Genomic DNA, 15,180 nt, shown 5'->3' on the forward strand with positions numbered 1-15,180 from the left:
TGAAAAAGATTTATTTATTCAAAAGGTGAGGAAGGAGAGGGAGAGGTATCTTCCATTTACTGATTCACTCCCTAAATGGCCACAACAGCCAGGTCTGAGCCAGGTCAAAGCCAGGAACCAGAAGTTTCACCAGGTCACCCACATGGGTGGCAGGGGCCAAAGCACTTGGGCCACCTTCTGATGCTTTCCCAGGTTCATTAGCAGGGAGCTGGATCGGAAGCAGAGCAACTGGGACTCAACTGCTACTGTGATATAGGATGCAGGTATCACAAACAGAGGCTTCCTCTACTGTGCCACAACACAGGCCCTTGCATTCCACTGTTATGTAAGCTCAGCTTCTATAGTAATCCAGCTAAGTATTTTACAAATACATTCTATACCCTCTGTTAGTCACAATAGCAAGGCAGGTCCAAATTTGCCAGAAATGCATGCATGCCAGTCAGTTACCATTAGTCACCCCTGACAATCTCCAGGCCACCTGCTTGAATTACCAGTACTTGAAACCAGGACAAGCCTAAGGGAAAGATACCCTTATATATGAGAATACGGCTGTCACCACAAAATAAAATCAGGCATGAGACTTAAAAGTAGTAAAAATGTCTTGTGTTGGAGGGACATTTAGGGATAACCTAATCGGACTCACTCCCCTTTGTCTCTGAGCATAGCGCCTACATGGCCAATCTTCCCTCTCCTTCAGGCATCACTAAGCATGTCACATGAGCATGGGTTCTGAGAAAGCAGCAGTATCGGGATCTGGATTTCAGCAGATGTAACACACAGTTCAGACACCAAAGGAACATGCAGGTCATCAGACGGAGCATATGCACCTAAATACTAGCTACAAGACAGCACAGAATTGCCCACTGCAGAGGACTGAAACTACAGGAAAGGCAGGCCTTCTGCAGTGTGAAGAACACGACAGGATTAGAACAGAAAGCAGCAGAGGTCTAACAGTAAGTAGCCACAGTCCACCCCAGGTCACACAGGAGAACTGGAGGCTGGTGGTAATATAGGCCAGGCCCCCTAAGATCCTATCCTTAGCCAGAGCGAGAGGAACCTCCACATAAAAACAAACAAAACACCTGGCACACTCAACTCAGGAAGGCTGTGTGATGAAAGGAACCAGGAAGTTCACGGCCTGATGTCACTGGAAAGCTGAGATTTTCTCAGCTGCTTCTGTACAGAAGGTTGGCCTTGTCTCTCTGAGAGAGAGGCTTCGCGGGTGAGCCTGCAGTATGACCCCCTCCCTGGCACACAGCAGGCCACACAGAAGCTCCCGGAATGGAAGAAGCAGCCTTTCCTGTGCGACACTATCTCACACTGTGTGGAATGAACCAGAGTGAACCATAAGCCTTTCTCTCAAATGTGAGGAGCCCAGTGCTGAAGCACAAGTCAGCCCATGAAGACAGCCTTGCCTCTACCTCCTGAGACACACCCTGATACACCAGGAGGGAGGGACCACATCTAGTTCGCCGCCATTCCCTGATACACAGAGAGCCAGACACAGCAGGAAAACTGAATTTTGGGGGCAGGCATTTGGCCTTGTGGTTAGTAGGTTTACTGGGATACCCACATGCCTTATCTGAGTGCATGGGTCCCAGTCCTGATTCTATTCCCAAGTTCAGCTTCCTGCTAATGTGCACCCTGTAATGTAGCAGGTATTGGCTCAAGTACTTTGGTCTTTGCCATTCACGTGGAAAACCTGGATTGAATTCCAGTTCCAGCTCTAGCTATTGTGAGCATTTGGGGGGTGAATCAGCAGATGGGGGAACACTCATACTTGCTCATTTACTTGCTCACTCACTTTCTCCTCAGCCCCCCACCCCCCATCACTCAGTGAATTTGCATTAGTGATTACCTGACTCTGGGCATGCACTAGTGTGAAGTTTTCCACAAGCAAGGAGTACAACTAGGCACAAAGTCCCCAAATAGCTACTGCATCTGTGGTTCCAACTCCAGCTCCTCCAGCTCTGCCCCAAACTTTACGACTTTGGAAAAGTTACCTCACCTTCTGGACCTCCGTTTATCCACCATTAAAATAAATGAAAAACCTAAGAACAACACCAGCTCTAAAATATCCTAAAATTCAAAGAGAAAAGAAAGGACAGGAAAAAAAGATTAGGAGGTGAACGACCACAGCATTTCTCCTTATCACATTATAGATAATAAATACAAAGAAAGTACTCATGCTTGATAAACACCAAGGAAGAAGCAGAAACATGAGCAACAACTCTTCCTACCAAAAGTTTCCAGGGCACCTTTCCCAAAAACCCAAAGTAAACAAAGATGAAGTGGAAGGGCCAAAGGGAGAAAAACATTCACACCGAGCATCTGAAGCCACAACTACACACAGCCCCTACACCCTCCATACTTACCTCCTGCCCTGTATGACACACCTGTCCCACAGAATTCCCAGAAGAAGAGTCCCTGCTCCGTTTGAAGGCCAGGCCTTCCTCTCCAGCCCTCAACACCAACCCTTCTTCCTCTCACACATCACTGACATCTCCATCTCTTCCATCCCAGGCACTGAAAACCTTGTCAGTTAAGGGATAGGCAATAAATACTTGGGCTTTGTAGGCCACAGGTCTCTGCCACAACTATGTAAATCTGCCCTTGTGGAGTCCAAGCAGTTCAGAAAATACATCAACAAAGGGGCACAGTTGTCCCAACAGAAATTCAAAAATTCAAAAACAAAAATGTGGCAGCTGGACTTGACCCATGGGCTGTAGCTTGCCAATCCCTTTCCTAGGTCACCTCATCAGTTTACGAACATGCTCTAAGATCTCCACGTTAAAACAAGCACACTCCTTCTGACACCTTCTTCCTTCCCAGTACTGCTTTCATACACTCACTGCTTCCTCACCTCAGCCTCCCAACAACCTGGCACCTTCTGACAGGCTCCATCCCCACTACTCACCTCCAGCAGCCTCTGGGTGGCCAAAGTCAATGCCAACACGGGTGCTAATACCTGTGCAAGATGACAATCCTCCTCAAAGTTGCCTGTACTGTGGCTCCCTGCATCCAATTTTATGGGTATTTGTTTTCATCTCCTTTGCTGCTTCTTCCTTTTATACCTGCCTATCTAGACACAACCTTGGTCTCATTAGCAATCCTCTCTTCCCAAATGAGTGCAAAAAGCACCATGGCATTAGATGTCACCTCAAGGCTGATTGTGCTTAAATGTACGTAACAAGTATAGAAACTGCCAAGGCTTCAACGTGATTTCACAGGCCTCCACTGTGTCATACTTTTCTCAATAAAGGCTCCAAGGACCAAGGAGTTCTCATGGATTCCTCGCTTCTTCATCCTCCCAACAATCCAGGAGCAATTCCTCCATCTCCACAAGGCAGGGTCATCACTCACCTTGATAAAACCCTCACTCAACCTGTTTGCTGCCTCACCATCCATTTTACATCCATCAGCCAATAAGAGTCATAAAAACAGAATTAGGGTCCAGTATTATAATGCAGGATGTTAAGCTGCCACCTGCGACAATAGGTTCTAACACTGGAGTGCTGGTTCAAGTCCCAGCTGCTCTGCTTCCAATCCAGTTTCCAGCTAATTGCACCTGGAAAGGCAGTGGAAGATGGCCCAAGTACGTGGGCTTCTGCCACCCAAGTGGGAGACCCAGATGGAGTTCCTGATTCAGCCTTGCCCAGTACTGGCTGTTGGGGCCATTTGGGGAGTGAATTGGCAAATGGAAGATCTTTCTCTCTGTCTCTCCCTGTCACTCTTTCAATTAAACAAATAAATCTTAAAAAAAAAAAAAGCAGAATTAGAAAATGTCAGTCTTCTGTCAAAACCCCTTCCTAACACTCTTTAGGTAACATCCTCCTCCTAATGGGCTCTGAATGACCTCTGGTGTCACCATTCAGCGCTTCTCTCTGCACTCTAGCCTCCCTCAGCCTTTCCATTTCAGCCTCAGAGCTCCTAACTCACTGTATTCCTCAGGGACTCTGGTTGAGGGCTTCTTCCTTCAGATCTCTGCTCAAGCAGCACCCTCATCTCCCGAATGCACCGGCCCCCATCCACAGCACTTCGACACCAGGGAGCTCCTGTACATGTTTACATGGTCGTCAACCCAATCTGCTCTTAGAGCAGGGGAGCATCACAGGAGGGGCTTTTGGGCAGCACTCCTGCACACATGGGCACCAATGATCCATGCTGAATATGTCTATTCCCTCACTAAGTTCCAGGAGTCCTCGTTTGGTGTCCGTGCTACAATCTTGAATGAGCCTCAACCCATGCAGATGTGTGCCTGGAGACCTGTGCTGATCTTGTGAATACAGAGCAAATGACCGTGAGAGGTCATGGCAAGGAGCTGATCCACACACCAGTGACGCTCTTGGGGAAGATGACAGCAGACACACAAACTGCACTCATAACACTGCAACTGGTTTAATGGGTTTCTTTCAGTATTTCCATCAGACATGTGCCCCTTGAGGGGACTTGGTATCAAGTAAACATCCTATTTTTAGATAATTTCCAAAGTCACCAAACAAACAACATTCTGCACACCTTCCACTACCTTAAGGCTGGAAAGAGAACAGTGAGGCACTGTGTGTGCGCGGGGGTGGACGGCGCAGCTGGCCGGCTTTTCCATTACCTGTCTCCTGCTCTACAGCAGACCCTCTTTCCACTCCCTCACTGGTTCCCATCTCCACCCGAAGAGGTTCAGTCACACTGTCTGGGGGTGTCACATCCTAATACCAAAGCCTACTCACAGGGCATGCACTTGGCACTTAGGAGAGAACAGATACTACATTCCATCTTCACTACATTCTAATGAGACTCCTGTCCTGTTGTTTTCTGTCTGACTAAAATGGTCTCAGAAGTTCAGATCCTGTATGTAGGTCTAACCAGGGCCCAGGCTGACAGACACCTCTGTTCCAGCCCACCTCTCAGGCTCCACGTTTGCAACGGTGCTAATACTAAAACCAGAGGGCCACCGTGTGGACAAGGAGAAGCATGGCACCAAATATCTGGCTCTAGAGGTGCACCTCTCAGAGTTTACAGGAATGGTGGCCTCCTTGATCTTGGGGAGCACACAGGTCTCAGGTACTTGGTCTGAGCCACAGGACTGCAGGAATTCGTCTGGGCAACACCGGTGTGGACTGCATATCTTCCCCATTAGCCAAACTTTGCACCATACTTCCATATCTTGAGATTAACATAAATACTCTGTTCCCTATACCTTCCCCATTGGCTCTCATGATCCTTCACTCAACTTAAATGTTTAATTAAAAAAAAAAAAAAAAAAAGGTGGTCATGTGGGGCCGCATGTGGGAAGATGTTATATTGTTAATTAAAAATTTTTAAAGTTTACAATTTGGAAATGTTAACATACACATTTCCATACTTATATGAGGATATGGTGGGAAGAAACTCTGTATGTATGCAGGAAACCAGAACTCAAAGTCAGGTTCTCCCACTGTACTCTCACAACACAATTCTGTGACCACATGTATGGGGGATTTTTCCAGAGCAGCAGGCAAGCAATCAGTTCCGCAGCTGACACCAGCTAGGTATCTTCCCATCCAATCAGTTCTGGCACTGTCTACCTGGAGATAGCATCAGAATCCACAGGTTGAGGGCTCGGTCCCCAAGACTGCTCCACATTGGATGACAATCATAGACTCACATGGTTTTCCCTGTGCTTCTGACTGATTTGTTGTAAATCAGGGTTCCCAAGAACCCCTCCTAGGGTGGGATTAATTTGCTCAAGAACCTCACAGAACTCGAAGAACCACTTGGTTTCACATGTATTACAAAGGATATTAGAAAAGACACAGAGGAAGACACATGGAGTGAGGTATGGGGAAGGGGTGCCTAGCTTCCATGCCTTCTCTGGGTTCACTACTTTCCAGGAATCTCAAGGTGTTCAGCTATCTAGAAATGTTCCAAGACCAGTCGTTTTTGGGCTTTGCGCTTACAGAGTGTGATTAAATCACTGGCCAGCGGTGATCTGCTTAATCTTCAGCCTCTCTCCTCTCCTCAGTGATTGGGAGTAGAGATGAAAGCCCCGGCCCTCTAATCCTGCCAGGCTCTCTCTGGGTGACAGGCCCCATCCTGAAGTTACCTGGGGGTTGCAGTCAGCAATCGATTCATTTGCATACAAAAAGAGATCCCAACAATTTGGGAATTCTCTGTCAGGAAGTGTGTATGTTGTTTTACCACAGCATAGCGTGTGCATGTAAGGAGGGAGGGACTCTGTGCATGTGTGTATAGGAAGGGATGGGGGAGCTGGATAAAGGGAGTGATGGGGGTGGGGATGAAAAATGTTTGCTTGGAAAAACAAGGTTCGTACAAATAAAAAATGGTTACTTGTGGATTTTCTACCATGACCTAGCCCAAAACAGAGTTCCACACGTGGACCACACAAGTCACAATGATGCAGACTAGGCAGTGACCATAGCACAATCCCAGAAAACAACTCTCCTTCTCCAGTCCCTGCTCCCCTCCACCGCCTGGACCTCAGACTCCCCAGACCCACCTTCCTCCACAGACTCCCCCTCTAACCCCTCCAGCTCCATTTCTGGGTCTGCTTACAGACCTTAATGGAGTCCTCTCTCCCTCCATGCTCAGAGCCCTAGCATCTCTCTGGAACTTCTCTTATCTTAGCTTGTGAGGGCAAATAAAAGGGCATTCTGATGGCTTAATATATGTGAGGCAAAGGAATGAGAGACTTGACTATAAATTTTACAGGTACAATCAAGCATTCTGAGACCATCCATGCACATCTCCAAAGGGTTCAGAGGTCTCTGACCATGTGCATGTAGCCTGTTAGGGATAAGATGGGTTTTCATTGTTATTTCCTTGCTCTTCAGTGTGTGACAGCCTGTGGACTGCTGTCCAAAGATCACCTAATGGACATAATCTGCTAAACTCGAGCAATAAGTATGCTTTCTTTTTTCCAAGTTCACGTGGATAGGTTTAGGTTGACAAGACTTATTACTTTAACATTCTTGGGCCGGCCTTCCTCAGGCTTGTTGAAGTACAGCCAGCATCAAACACAAGCCCTCACACTCCACACATTCCATGTACCCTCCAACATTCTACATCCATCTCACCAACTGCCACCCCCTGACCCCTCCCCTACTCCATGCTTACAACACCGTCTCCCAACGTTACCATGGATGCCATTTTCTCTACACAGCCCATCATGTCTATAAATATCACCACTCTCCATAACTCACACCTCCACAGACGTCACCTCCATACCTCACCATCTCCACAGACATCACCTCCACACCTTACCGCCCCCACAGACCTCAACTCCATACCTCACCAATTCCACAAACATCACCATCTATCCACTCCTCACCATCTGCACAGAGGTGAACTCTACATCTTACCACCTCCACAGACATCACCTCAGTACCTCATCACCTCCACAAACAACACCTCTGTTCCTCACCACCTCCACAAACATCACCTCCACACCTCACCACCTCCACAGACATCACCTCCATAGCTCACCACTTCCACAAACATCACCATCCCTCCACACCTCACCATCTCCACATACATCAACTCCATACCTCACTACCTCCACAGACATCACCTCTGTACCTCATTACCTCCACAAACAACACCTCTGTACCTCACCACCTCCACAGACATCACCTCCACACCTCACCATCTCCACAAACATCACCATCTCCCTACACCTCACCACCTCCACAGATGTCAACTCCACATCTTACCACCTCCACAGATGTCACCATCCCGCCACACCTCACGACCTCCACAAACATTACCATCCCTCCACACCTCACCATCTCCACAGACCTCACCTCCATACCTCACCACCTCCACAGACATCACCTCTGTACCTCATCACCTCCACAAACATCACCTCTATACCTCACCACCTCCACAGACATCATCTCCACACCTCACCACTTCCACAAACATCACCATCTCCCCACACCTCACCACCTCCACAGAGGTCAACTCCACATCTTACCACCTGCACAGATATCACCATCCCTCCACACCTCACCACCTCCACAAACATTACCATCTCCCCACACCTCACCATCTCCAGACCTCACCTCCATACCTCACCACCTCCACAAACCTCACCTCCAACTCCACAGATGTCACCATCCCTCCACACCTCACCACCTCCACTAACATCAACTCCATACCTCACTACCTCCACAGACGTCACCTCTTTACCTCCACAAACATCACCTGTTACTCACCACCTCCACAGACATCACCTCCACACCTCACCATCTCCACAAACATCACCATCTCCCCACACCTCACCACCTCCAGACATCACTATCCCTCCACAGCTCTTCATCTCCACAAACATCACCTCTGTACCTCACCATCTTCACAGACCTCAGCCTCATACCTCACCACTTCCACAAACATCACCATCTAGCCATACCTCACCACCTCTACAGACGTCACCTCCACACCTCACCATCTCAGACATCACCTCCACAGACCTCACCATCCCTGCACACCTCACCACCTCCGCAGACGTCACCAATCCTCTACGTTCCACCAGGTCCACAGTGGACCGCCTCCCTAGGTCCCACACTGTCCTCACTCCATTTCCGTGCACCTCACTGCCGGCTCCACAGCCCGCCACTTGTCATCCGCTCTGCGGCTTGGGGCCGTGCCAGCGAGCGGTACCAAGCAGGGCCGAAAGCGCTTGGCACAGGCTCTGCCGTCGCACAGAGCCGCCGCTCACCTGAGGCGCTGGAGAGCAGCTCTCAAGACGCGCCGGGAGCGAAGCCGGACATCTACCACCACCAGGAGCAGGCAAAGCGGAAGCACGGCGTGCGCATGCTCGCGGGCCGGCGCTCAGGACTCCCTGTCCGGTGGGTACGGAACGCCCTCGGACTCCCGGTTCCGAGCCCGTGCCTCGTCACTTCCGCTCCGCCCGGCGCCTCCCCAGAACACTGTTGGCGGTCGCCCCTCGGTCTCCGCTCCCGGCTGCGGTAACAAGCGGAGTGCGCGCCCCGCAGCCCCAGCCCCGCCCCTGGGCCCCTGATGGACCCGGAGACGCGCGCCCTCGCGGAACGCCACTTCCGGGGCCTCGGGGGCGGCGTCCCGGGCGGCAGTGGGGCCCCGGGCCGCGTGGCCTTCATCCAGGCGCCCAGCGCCTTCTCCTACGCCGACTTCTTCAGGGGCTTCCTGCTTCCCAACCTGCCCTGCGTGTTCTCCAGCGCCTTCACCGCGGCCTGGGGCAGCCGGCGGCGCTGGGTGACGGCCGCCGGCAAGCCCGACTTCGACTACCTGCTCCGGAAGTACGGTGAGGGCGCCCCCCGGGGCGGGAGGCTGCGTGGTCTTCTGCGGGGTGAGTGACTCCCGGGAGGGCGCGCCGCGTGCAGCCAGGTCCCCGGGAGGTCTGCTCCTGACGCCCCTGTTTCAGGAGATGTGGTCGTACCTGTTGCCAACTGCGGGGTCCGGGAGTACAACGCCAACCCCAAGGAACACATGCCTCTTCGAGACTACATCAGCTACTGGAGGGACTACATTCGGGGAGGCTACTCTTCTCCAAGGGGCTGCCTTTACCTGAAAGACTGGCACCTGTGCAGGTAAGGCGGGCAGTACGCTTTGCTCAGTCTGGCTGGAGGTGAACCCTGGCCGCCTCAGGGAGGAGCTGTAATCCTTGTCTTCAGCCAGGCTGCTTTCGGGATGGTCAGCACCTCACCGCTCACTGCATGGTGCTCGCCACCGAGGAACGCGGGCTGCGGGTAATATGTGTGCCCGGGGTTGTCTGTGGCTCTGGAGTGCCGCCGCCACCCCTCCCTCTCAGGTGCTGCTAGGACCGGCCTCTCCTCCCTACCCTACTTCTCCAGGCCAGGCCTATTCCCTTCACCTTGCCTGCACCAGGGGCTCCCACCAGACTCTAGGTCCAGAATGTCTTTCTAGCCCAGCTATGCCCAACTGCATATTTAAGATTTTCCACTCTTCAGGGTAGCATCCAGAGCCCTTCTTGGTCTGTTCCCACCTACCACATACTGTGGCTTCAATTTGTTATTTTTTAACTTCAATGTACATTCTGTAGAAGCTACACTTTTGATTTTTGATTTGGATCCTTTCTGTTGCCATCAATGTACAGCCCGGAACTTTCTCAGGATGCTGGGCAGCGACAGTAAGCACAGCTCCCAGTCAGCCACACAGTCGTGGTGTAGTGCAGGGCTGTGTTGTAAAGCTAGGGTGTCTGACAGGTTTGGTGTACCACGTGCATATTTGACCTGGGAATTTTAAATATGGATTTATTGGGACATAACCCATCATAAGGGGAAGAACATTTGTACTTCATTCTGGGAGCTTCATCCACCCCAGAGATCCTGCTCTCATTTCCCATTCTGGGAAGCACCTCCGCTCCCTCTCTGGTAAGGTCCTCACCTGCACGTGCCTTTCAAGAGCAGATACCATCATAGTCAGACCCCCAGCAGTCATCACAGAGCAGGTGAGAAACATCAGATTTCTTACTTGTGTAATGGCAAAGTAAGAATGAGCTCAGGCCCCTATAATTGCCACAACCCATCCAGGGTACACAAGAAGCACTATCTTCCAGCTCACTTCCACCACTCCATGTGTTTTAGGTAAGCAGTGAGTGGTTTTTATGGCTTAAGTACATGCCAAATATTTCATGGGACACACTTACATTAGAAAACTTTGTTAGTGATTGTAAATTCAGTTTTTGACTAGGTGTCCTATATTTTTTCTGGTAACCCTAAAAAATGAAAAGTTCAGAAGAAGGCATGGTGGCAAATGGGCAGGGCAGGTAATATCTGGGCAGGGTTTTTGTGAGTGTGTGGGAGTTTGTCAGGTGAACAAAGGAAAGCCAAGCAGAGGGACTGGCGTGGTCTTCTGCAGAACCACAAGTGGTCTGATGCTTTCAGGGCTGTGACCTATCACAGTCTCTGACGAGGAGTCTGTCTAAACGTTTTGCTGTGTGGCATTGGTAGAGTTTTTCCTTCTCTGAAGCAAGTGTAATATAATCCTGTGTTAAGGTGCCAATTATGGGTTTTAGTGGTGAACCTACAGGGAGTGAGGGGTTTAGAAGAGTACATGGGTGGCCCTCAGGCCTGGAACCGTGGCCTAGTATCCGCCGGGCATAGTTGAGTTCTCTGGTTATTTGGTGAGATAGCAGAGGCGGCCCACAGGTTGGGAACCAGGGTGATGCCCACCAATCCTGGGACTAGTACAGGAGGGAGCTGCTGCCTATTCAGCTAGCTATGCCCGGTCACAGTATGCGCAAAGCCATCTTTCTGGCTTACAATTCTGGGATCTGCAGTTTTGGTGGGGCCCACCTTGGGTCCCTCAGGGGTCTGTGGCTGTTGGGTGGCTCCACTAGGGCGAGGTGGTCTTAGACGGCCTCACTCACACCTGAAGGCGGTCAGCTCAGTGTCACCCACATGTTCCACATCCTTTTTATCTTACTTGAGGTGCCAGTGAGGGTGGACCTGGGGAACAGTATGCAGGAAGTGGGCTTCTGCTGCAGCCCTGTGCCTCCCTCTCAGGGACTCCTCAGCAGAGGATGTGTTCACCCTGCCCGTGTACTTCTCATCTGACTGGCTGAATGAGTTCTGGGATGCCCTGGATGTTGACGACTACCGTTTTGTGTACGCGGGGCCGACAGGCACCTGGTAATATCACGTGTGGCCCACAGCTGCTGTGTTCCTGTGGAGGGTTGGGAGGTGTGGCCACTCACCTGGCTCACAGGCCAAAGCCATCAGAGCTGGAGACATTTCTCCTGTACTTGGGGGCCTTTGGGGGAAGGGGGTGCATTTGTTGACCTACTCAGAAGCAAGGCCCAGGGACCAGCACTGTGGTGTAGAGGGTAAAGCTGCCTCCTGTGACGCCAGCATCTCACATGGGTGCCAGTTTGGGTCCCGGCTGCTCTGCTTCTGGTCCACCTCCCTGTTAATGCACCTGGGAAAGCAGCGGAAATGGCCCAAGTCCTGGGGCCCCTGCAATCATGTGGGAGACCCAGAGGAAGCTGCTGGCTATTGGCTTTGGCCTGGCCCAGCCCTGGTAGTTGTGGCTGTTTGGGGAGTGAAACAGTGGTGGAAGACCTCTCTGTCTCTAGCTCTGCCTTTCAAATAAATAAATAGATCTTTAAAGAAAAAAAAAAAGGCAGCAGCAAGGCCCAAACTGGGAGCATTTGCCACAGGTCCCCATTCCACGCAGACATCTTCCGCTCCTTCAGCTGGTCTGTCAACATCTGTGGGAGAAAGAAGTGGTTGCTCTTCCCGCCAGGACAAGAGGAGGCTCTGCGGGACTGCCATGGTGGTCTGCCCTATGATGTGACCTCCCTCACGCTCCAGGATGCCAACCTGCACCCCAGGCATCAGTGCTGCAGTCCACCCCTCGAGATCATTCAGGAGGCTGGCGAGATGGTGTTTATACCCAGTGGGTGGCACCACCAGGTACACAATCTGGTGAGTTGGCGTACCCTGCCCTGCCCACCCCACCCCACCCCACCCCACCCAAGCTTTGCCCTACCTGACTACAGGCCCTGTCACCAGTAAGAGGAGAGTAGTGCATACCTCCTAGCAGTCCCCCTGCAGAGCCAAGACATGGGGGAGGGTGGTCCACAGACAATGCAGAGGCTCCAGCCCCTGAGCTCCCTTCCTGCCCTGGGCTCACACTGGATGACTGTGGACTGAGCGGATCTCAGCCCCTAGGTATGTTCCAGTGTGGCAAACACTCCCCCAAACCCACTGCCAGCACTGGGCCTGGTGCCGGAAGCGCCTGGAAGAGGTTTGTGCATCAGCTTTGCCTTGCCCTTCCAGGATGACACCATCTCCATCAACCACAATTGGGTCAATGGCTGCAACCTAGCCACAATGTGGCACTTTCTGCAACAGGAGCTCCGTGCCGTGCAGCAGGAGATCAGCGAATGGAGGGGCTCCATGCCGGATTGGCACCACCACTGCCAGGTGAGGACCCAGTGGGGCAGGGCTGAGGCTTGCTAGGGCTGGACTGGGGGTGTAGGAGGAGGTCCCTGGCAGTAGCCCACCATCCTGTGGACGGTGTGGCCTGTAAGGCCCAGGAGGCAAGTGGTTACCAGCCATGTGTGAGGGGTTAACTTGGGGGCCAAGCTGGGTACCAGGGCCAAGCTGTTTGTCCTCAGGGAGCTCCCAGGCCATGTGGCTTGGACCCCATGGAATGCCATCTATCCTCAGTGCCTCTGCTCACTGGACCCATATTGGGATCCTTTGCAGTCTATAGCTGTGACCATGTGGTTCACTGGCCTCTCTTTCTGGTTCAGGTCATCATGAAGTCCTGCTCTGGGATCAATTTTGAAGAATTTTACCATTTCCTCAAGGTCATCGCTGAAAGGAGGCTCCTTATTCTGGGGAAGGGGGCTGAAGGAACAACAGAATGTGGCCCAGGCACTGGCCTGGGCCTCCAGCATGCTGTATTTGACATTGGCCGCCTTGCAGAGGTGCTGGCTTCTGTAATTGCACACCCTGACTTCCAGAGAGTGGACACTGGTGCATTCTCACCACAGCCAGAGGAGCTGCTGCGACAGCTGGAGGAGGCTATTGCTGCTGCTGCAGACCTGTAGCACCTGTGCGGGATAGGATGCCATGAGGGCTCCCTGCCGCAAGGCCCTTCCCCCAGTGAAGATGGTCCTCACCCCCACCCCAACCCCTGTGGCCTAGGGCCTGCGCCTGCTGAACAGGAAGGGCTCCCCTCTGGGAGATCTGACATAGTCCTACCTTCCCAAGGCCATTTTCTGAGAGCTTAAGCTATGGGTCTCAGGGGAAGGTGCCTGGGGTTGGGAGTGTTGGTCCATGCAGCCTACAGCAAGCCTGCTGGGCAGTCAAATGGGGACTGTGTGGTTGTCACTTTGTGAAGGCCAGGACTCCTGAGTGACAGATATCCAGCCTGCCTGTCTCTAGAGGCCCCTCTAGATGGCCTGGCCCTGTCACCTGACACATGCACTCATGCAGACACCCTCAGTGCTGACCTTCGTGCTCAGCGTCAGTGTACTCTGACTTCTGATGGGCAGCCAGGAAGTGGTGAGCATGTGCCAGACGTGTACAACCCAGCATGTTAAGCTGGACATTGTGCCCCTATGTCTAACAGGTGGCCTAGTCACCATTGTGCCATGTAGGGTTGGTGCCCACCCTTTGAGCATAAGATCCAGCATCTGCTTGGTAGTTGCATAGGAAGACAAGGGCAGAGAAGGGATGGTAGATGCCAGAGGCTCCACCCGTTTTCCCAGAGTGTCCACATTAGCAGCTGTCTACCAGGCCTTGATGCTTCATATATATATATGAGGGAGGAACAATCAGGTACTCAGCCCCTACCTAGTCTGGGCTCCTCAGGGTCTCATCTCAAGTGGGGTAGGGGAAGGCCACAAGGCAGCGCCATGGGCTGTTTAGGGGCCAGCTGGACTCATACGAATCCTTCAGTGACTGGGCTATTGGTGGTCCAGCAGAAACAGGCACTTGGCGTTGAGTTCAAGGTGGAAAAATAAAGTATTAACACTGTCAAATCATTGAGTAATGAAAGTAATTCTGTTTCAAAGCCTGTGTTAAGAGTATTACTTGGGGCCAGCACTGTGGCTCAACAGGCTAATCCTCCACCTAGTGGCGCTGGCACACCCGGGTTCTAGTCCTGGTCGGGGCGCCGGTTCTGTCCCGGTTGCCCCTCTTCCAGGCCAGCTCTCTGTTATGGCCCGGGAGTGCAGTGGAGGATGGCCCAAGTGCTTGGGCCCTGCACCCCATGGGAGACCAGGAGAAGCACCTGGCTCCTGCCTTCAGATCAGCGCGGTGTGCTGGCCACAGTGCGGCGGCCATTGGAGGGTGAACCAACGGCAAAGGAAGACCTTTCTCTCTGTCTCTCTCTCTCACTGTCCACTCTGCCTGTCCAAAAAAAAAAAAAAAAAAAAACAAATATTACTTGGAGGGGCCGGCGCCATGGCTCACTTGGTTAATCCTCTGCCTGCGGCGCCAGCATCCCATATGGGCACTGGGTTCTAGTCCCGGTTGCCCCTCTTCCATTCCAGCTCTCTGCTGTGGCCTGGGAGGGCAGTGGAGGATGGCCCAAGTGCTTGGGCTCCTGCACCCGCATGGGAGACCAGGAGGAAGCACCTGGCTCCTGGCTTTGGATTGGCGCAGTGCTGGTCATAGCAGCCATTTGGGGAGTGAACCAATGGAAGGAAGACCTTTGTGTGTGTGTGTC

At 52.1% G+C, this 15,180-nt stretch overlaps 2 protein-coding genes across 4 annotated transcripts in view; one reads left to right on the top strand and one right to left on the bottom strand.

The window, feature by feature from the left end:
* Positions 1-8,864, bottom strand: part of SNAP47 (synaptosome associated protein 47) — an 86,907-nt gene extending 78,043 nt beyond the window's left edge. The window contains exon 1 of one of the 2 annotated variants that reach the window (XM_062189372.1): positions 8,714-8,864. The gene's annotated coding sequence lies outside the window, so the exon portion shown is untranslated. The remainder of the gene's footprint in view (positions 1-8,713) is intronic. The other variant, XM_062189373.1, reaches the window with a different exon arrangement.
* A 117-nt stretch (positions 8,865-8,981) lies between these two features.
* Positions 8,982-14,520, top strand: JMJD4 (jumonji domain containing 4). 2 transcript variants are annotated; one of them, XM_062189369.1, is made up of 6 exons: positions 8,982-9,277; positions 9,398-9,563; positions 11,502-11,627; positions 12,155-12,422; positions 12,777-12,923; positions 13,256-14,520. In XM_062189369.1, exons 1-6 carry the CDS (start codon positions 9,016-9,018, stop codon positions 13,553-13,555), a joined length of 1,269 nt encoding a protein of 422 aa, XP_062045353.1. In that variant the 5' UTR covers positions 8,982-9,015; the 3' UTR covers positions 13,556-14,520. The 2 variants fall into 2 exon arrangements, with proteins under 2 accessions (XP_062045353.1, XP_062045355.1); XM_062189371.1 differs by having other exon boundaries at positions 12,191-12,422.
* Positions 14,521-15,180: the final 660 nt, after the last annotated feature.

The sequence above is a fragment of the Lepus europaeus genome, chromosome 4 (assembly GCF_033115175.1).
Source record: "Lepus europaeus isolate LE1 chromosome 4, mLepTim1.pri, whole genome shotgun sequence".
Taxonomy (NCBI): Eukaryota; Metazoa; Chordata; class Mammalia; order Lagomorpha; family Leporidae; genus Lepus; species Lepus europaeus.